General features: G+C 40.9%; 1 protein-coding gene across 1 annotated transcript; it reads left to right on the top strand.

Annotated features, from left to right (window-relative positions):
* Nucleotides 1-1394: 1394 nt before the first annotated feature.
* On the top strand, nucleotides 1395-2534 carry CCER1 (coiled-coil glutamate rich protein 1). The gene has a single exon (XM_054579846.1). It carries the CDS (start codon nucleotides 1395-1397, stop codon nucleotides 2532-2534), a length of 1140 nt encoding a protein of 379 aa, XP_054435821.1.
* Nucleotides 2535-7000: the final 4466 nt, after the last annotated feature.

The following is a 7000-nucleotide window of genomic DNA, read 5'->3' as shown; positions in this document are numbered from 1 at the left end:
TTGGATTTGGATAAAAGTATAATGACATGTAGCTGCCAAATTGTATCATTCAGAGTAAGTTTGCGTCTACTTAAGTCAAAGCCCGTATTCTCAACCATAATATCTTAAAGGTTCCCAATGTGTGTTGTCCGATCAATAATGGAACAAAAGGAAAGACATATTGGAATATTTGTATTTCAAGAACCCATGGAATATACCGAAAGACATTTGTGTGCAATGTTACGATTAGCGAAGTGCTTTCTCATACTGGTTTCATTTGGTCATCATAATATTAAGAACTTAGGCTCTGGCGTAAAACACATCTGGGTTCATAACTAGCCCTAAAGTTCATTAGCCCCATGACCTTGGGCAAATTAACCTTTCAGTCCCCAAAAATGTGAGACGTGGTAACAATGCATACCTCACCCGATGGGCGTGAGGATTATGAGCCCACAGCACGCAATAAGCAACGCAATAAACGTTTGCGGTCTTGTTTCCTGTATCATGAAGTTCCCAGTTGTTAAAAGATAGGCACTGACCATAAGGTAAGGAGTGGGGCCAAGTTTTCTGACTCAAAGAGCTTTCTGTTTACCCCCTTTGCCCCCTGAAGGGGTACGATGTATATTTATCAGTACATAGTTCTCCGAGCTCCCCTCCCTGCCCAGTTGCCCCTGGGCCCCCGCCCCGGGTTCTGTCAAATAGCCATCTTCTATATGCCCACACCTGGAGGTGGTACGAAGGGTTCAAATAAACTGCCTCAAGCATTTCCTGAATGGGAAAAGATAAACTTAGCCACCGCCCTTACTTGCCTCCCTCAAAACTGCGTCACAAGCCCCCCTGCGAACTGTCACCTGGCACCTCGTTGTTCTGGCCAGAACCCTACCTCCGCGCAGTTGGAACGGCCTCAATGCCAATTGGCTGTCGCCTCAGGCAATCAAGGACGCGGTGGTCACGAGGGGCCTCCCGCGGGTATTTAAAGGCGGTCGCTGCCCAGGCCGCCTCAGTTCCCGCAGTACTCCGACAGGGAAGCGCCAGGGCTGAGAGGGAGCCAGGAGGTAACGCGCAGCCCCTGCCTCCCTGTTCCCCAGCCCGAGCCTTTGCCGAGTTGGGTGTGTGTGTTACCCGGAAGCGGCTGTCAACACCTTCCTCCCCGCCGTCTTTACCCGACACCAGTCCCACCCAACCCACCTGGGCAAGACAACCCCTGGTGTGGAGGACAAGAGATTACCACAGATGAGCCAGTGAGTTAGCCAGCGGAGAAGAGGGGGTCCCCCTGGAGAGGAACGGCGGGATCTCAGCGGCAGACACGAGGTGCTGTGCGGAGAGACACAGGGTGACGAGGCTCTTCAGACCATCCAGTCCGGCCAAATTCGAAGACAGTTTTTTAGGACGCTTTGACTGAGATTATTCGAACCATGACCCAGACTCTTGGTAACCTGGGCGGCGGCTGGGCATCCTCTGCTCCATTTCGCAGTGGGTCTTCCTGCCACCAAAGGCGTAAGGGCGCTCCGGTTTACAAGCCACGGCACCGCTATGGTCCCAAGGCGGAGAATGAGCCCCCGAAGAAACAACCGAAACAACAACACCATTGCGGCCATTGGTTCCAACCACCCCAAAGTCCTTATTGGGCCATGTACTCTCACTGGGGGTGCTGGGGAGGGCCCTGGTGCCCACCTCCAATGGGATATCAGAAGCCCCCAGGGCCAGTGCAAGTGACCCGAATGTATGGTCTGCACCCTGTCTGCCTTTGCTGTTGCTCCTGCTGCCATGGGCCCTGGAACCCGGGCTGGTTGAGGCCTCCTGGCAGGAAGAAGCGGTGGGGCCGCAGAGGCGGTGGCTTGCGCCGCCACCCTCGCCGCCCCTTCAAGAGGAGCCCACCCATGGATGGGAGCACCCTGCTGCGGCCAGTCAACCTGTGTGGGTGGCGGGTGCCTGATATGCGGATGCCAGGCTTGCAGGCACCCCGCAACACCACCCAGTTCATCATGAACCAGATCTACGAGGACATGCGACAGCAAGAAGAGCTGGAGCGCCAACAGGAGGCACGGCGGGCTCAGCAGGCCCAGGCAGGCGGAAACGATGCACCCCTCAGTGGTGGTGAGGAAGACACAGAGCTGCAGGACACCTTCTACGGTTTTGGGCAGAATCCTCTGGCCTTGAGTCCTGACCCTGAGCAGGAAAACCAGTTTCCTGCCCCACAGCTTGTGGAGGAAGAAAAAGAGGAGAAAAATGATGAGCATGACGAGGAGGAGTGTGATGGGAAGGAGGAAGAGAGTGAGGAGGAAGATGAAGAGGCCGAGGCCCAGGATGAAGAGGAGGTGGAAGAGCCTGACTTTAAAGAGGAGGAGGAGGAAGAGGAGGAGGAGGAGGAGAAAATAGAAGAGAAGGAGGAAGCTGAGGGAATAGAAGAAGAGGAGGGGCTGGAGGAGGATGAGCAGAGAGAGGAAGAGAATTGTTTGCCTTTGGATATGCCTTTATCATTCCTGCTGGGGGATGAGGAAGAGAGAGAACTTTATAAACTGTTCCTATTTAAGCCGCCAACAGATAATTCCTAAAGTGCCACAGGAAGCTCTCCTCATGTAATAGGATACTAACTGTTAGAAAGGGATCTGAGAAATGGAATGGAACTGATTTGAGACTAAAATGGATTAGCAACTTATTAAAAACATATTAAAAAGTGAGTTCCATTAATAAAAGTATCCATGTAAACCTCTTCTTTGGCCATGATAAAAATTTTAAAAATTGGTGTGTCTGTGTATGACTATGAGTGGAGGAAGGGGAGCTTTCAAACAGTTTAATTCAAAATGATTAAAGGCCAAATATTTTATTACTACAGTTTGAATGTTTTGTTTTGGTGTCTTCCCCTCTGGACATCCAAGTTTTCTTTTTAATTCTAGCAATGATGAAAACTTTTTTTAATAACAAATTTATATGATTATCTACTTAATGACTGAAATCAATAGCTATTTTGACAGTTACATCCATAAGACATGCCATGTCTACTGAATATCTGTCCGTTCTCTTAACATAACCCAAATCATTTTAATGAAACTATTAATTTAAGTTTTTTTTCTTGTATCTTTTTGACCTTCAGAGTTCATTTTTGAGGGTTGTATTTTGGTAGTCCCATTTGCAGTCTCAGTTGCATCACTCATTTATAGTCCTTGTTCCACAGTGCTATGGATCTTCCTCAGAAGAACGTGAAGTAGCTTCTGTGGAACTGGTTACCTGCCATGTCCTCAACAATCTATACCATGCATGGAGAGGACTCCCCATGGTCAGAAGTCAACTTGCAAATCAAGTTAAAATCCAAGGTAACTGCAAGCAATGGAACATAGCTTAGATTTTGAAGCCATCTTCCTAGATATATTCCTTGTCATAAATTCACATGAATCATAAAAATAGTTTTTGCAAAATTGATTATTGCCTTTTTGGGGGTGAAATATTTCTTGCCCAGTTTTCCTTCCTTATACAAGAAAGTAAAACGAAAATAGATGTAAGCGCAAGCTTGCATGAGCTAATTTCTAATATCTAAATAATTTTTGGAAAATGAATCATTCAAAACAGTAGCTTCTATTTACACATTTTTAAGGAATAATATATGTCTTCCTGAGCACCTAATTCTCATAACTTAAAAAGTTTCCATCCATAGCATATTTCCAGAGTAGATCAACTGTCTAGATGAAGAATTTGAGCTTACTATCTAAAAAATTATATATTCTGACAAACTTCTAAGTATATTTTGAATCATAATTTACTATTTATTTGGTGAAGATAAGACTGTATGGTGATATCGTACCTGGATGTTGACTTTCATTTATATATCCCAGTGTATTGCAGCTTTCAGGGTGATAAGCTGTTAAAAATTTTCTTTTTAAGTATTAAGTGAAATTATTTTGCTTCTCACTTTTTATTACTTAAATATCAGTTATCTATACAGCAATACTTCAGTAGACAAAGGGTGAACAGAAGAAAAACTAATGCAAACATTGTGGGAATTTTATAATGATATCAAAGACCCCAAACTATAGCAGTGAATAAACAAACATTTAATTATATTTGAAGAAATAATTCCCTGAAAGATGCAATTTCTGAGTTACCTATAAAAGTAGTTTAAAATTGGTCACCCATATGCATCTCTAATGTATATATGCGGAGGGAATCCAAGAATTTTGCTCCTAGTCAATCCCAATTCAGGTCAATCAATCTTTACAAGGTGTAACACCAAAACACTTTATTCATGATAAATAATCACCAAGTGTTAAGTATGTTCTCATTAAAGAAATATTTTCATTAGGACTGAATTTTTTCACAAGCACATCTAGACAATTCTTAATTTATTCTTACAAGTTTCTAGTTTTACGTTAAAAAATTCAACACATTGTCTATGCACACACATGATGTTATCCACTAATCATTATAAATGTTATAAACATGAACTTCACCCTAGTTGATGTATCATTGTCCAAGAAATACTTACTGAACTACTAGGCACTAAGCACCGTAAAGAGTGAACCCCCTACTCTCATGTTGTTTACAGTTTAGTAGAAAAGACAAACATTAAATGAAGAGTAAAAAAAATTACTCACTGCAACTATTGTAAAGGAAATGTACCACTATGAAAGTATGTGTCACAAGAGAGCCAAAAAGTGAAGCTGGAGGTGTTTAGGTGTTTGCTATGGACAGAGGGATCTGTGAATCTAAAAGCCCAAGAGCAAGGAAGAACTTATTGCCTTTGAGGAACCGAGGAAAGAAGACCAGAGGACCAGAGTGTCCTAAAGGAGTGGCTAATGAGAAGTAAGCAAAAGCCAAATTATCTGTTCATTTCCATGCTATCTATATCTTCTGAATAGACACCAGCAAAAATTAGAGGACAAAACAGCTATAGATGATTTTCTACTTGAACTCATTTTTTTTTATTATCTAGATACTGTGATGGTCCTTTTACTAATCCTAAAGGTTGATAAAATCATGTCAGTGGGTAAGAAGTTTGGTCATCCCAGCATGCCTATTACCCTTTTAAGAGACCTCCCTCACATGATCATGTAATGACAGGGCCCTAAGTATTATTGCTCAGCATGATTGGAGCACCATAGTTGTAAACTCCTATGGAGAACTTTAGAAAACAGCTTGTTCAGTACAACATGATGATTCAACAGTATGTTGATACAGCTTAGAATACACTCAGTCATTAGTTTTAGAGTTAAGTGTACATTTGAAGAAAAAATTTTCTAAAATAAGCTCATTATTAAAGTAATTTCAAATTTGTTGAGTTAACACAATGGTAATGAGGTGTTACTTAGCCATTTCTTTCCATAATGCAGGTATTCCTTTGTCATTTGTCAGAAAAATAACATAATTTATTTAGAAGGCCTGGGCTTGAAGATTCTTTGCTGCCTATTCTCTGGTATTTTTACATGTATATATTCTGATCTTTTTCTTTTCTAGTGATTGACATCAAATTTCTTGATTTATCTTTATTACTTGGTTTCCATGGCAAGCTAAAGAAACTTTTTTTTCTGTGAAAATATTAGTTCTCGAAGGATGGTAAATATACTTGACATTTAGATATCAACTCAATTCTGAGTACAATTTTATAACATATGCATACGAAGACAGTAATTCCAATATATTTAGTTTCATTAAAATAAACACACAAGGTGAAATAACCAGTCCTGCCAGCTACACCAAACCTACAGTGTCTGAGAAGAAAATGACACAAATAATCACCCCATAGGAGGTCTTGAGCAAGGGAATGAGTAGGGTAATAAAATGGCTTCTTAAATTTCAGCAGCGTAATAAAATGATATATGCAGCTATGTTGTTTACTTAGGTTCAAATTAATGCAATCACAATTGAAAATTACTCAATGCTTCTGAATCACCTTGACCTTAATTATCTCTGTATTTAAAGTAAAATCACAATGTGGCTCTATCTTAACTGTTTTAGTACTAGCATTGTTCTGTGCCTATCAAGGTCAACTGATAGAAGAGGAAGAATCTGGGCGCTTGTGTATTGTCACTGTTGCCTAAGTAACCTGTGGTGGTAGCCTTGTATCTCTGTTTCCTCAAATGTAACTATCATCCTCCATTCCCTCTCAGGTCTTTTGTGAAGACAAAATAAGTGAATATTGAAGAAGAATTGGCAGTTCAGGTTGTTTTTTGTTTTTAGATTGGTTGTTATCCTTCATATTGTTGTGCAAGGAGTTGAAGTGTATCTACCTATGCCTCCAGGATCTTAAAAGCAGCAAGAGAAAAGAAGAAAGTTACCTACAAAGGAATTCCCATAAGACTAACCAGCTGATTTCTCAAAAGAAAGCTTTCAGGCAAGAAATATTCAGAGTGATGTAAAGCAAGGACCTACAGCCAGGATCACTCTATCCAGCAAAACTACCATTTAGAATTGAAGGGCAGATAAAGTGCTTCCCAGGCAAGGTTCAGCTAAAAGAGTTCATCATCACCAAACTTTTATTACATGAAATGTTAAAGGGACTTATCTAATAAAAAAAAATCAAAACTATGAAGAGTAAAATAACCACAAACTCCCAGCTATATCAACTCACAACTGAACCTAAAACACACACACACATACACAACTAAGCAAACAACTAGAACAGGAACAGAATCACAAAAATGGAGATAGCATGGAGGGTTATCAGCAAGAAAGGAAAGGGGGAGAATGGGGGAAAAATGTACAGGGAATAAGAAGCATAATTGTTATGTGCAAAACATACAGGGGGAGGTTAGGAATATTATAAGAAATGGAGAAGCCAAAGAACTTACGTGTGTGAACCATAGATATGAACTGAGGGAGGAAATTAGTGGAGGGAATTGGGGTATGTGTGGAAGTGGGGCAAAAGGGAAAAATGGGACAATCATAATAGCATAATCAATACAATATACTTAAAAATTAAAAAAAAAGAATTGCATTACAGATTTAACTAACTGTGAATCATTACTCACTAAACTACATTTTATAATTAAAATTATGATCTCAATTTCTAAACATGAGATCAGTCTAA

The sequence above is a fragment of the Pteronotus mesoamericanus genome, unplaced genomic scaffold (genome assembly GCF_021234165.1).
Source record: "Pteronotus mesoamericanus isolate MK-2021 breed Mesoamerican mustached bat unplaced genomic scaffold, CSHL_Meso_final contig_56, whole genome shotgun sequence".
In the NCBI taxonomy this organism is placed as follows: Eukaryota; Metazoa; Chordata; class Mammalia; order Chiroptera; family Mormoopidae; genus Pteronotus; species Pteronotus mesoamericanus.
This window is presented reverse-complemented; position numbering and strand designations above follow the sequence as displayed.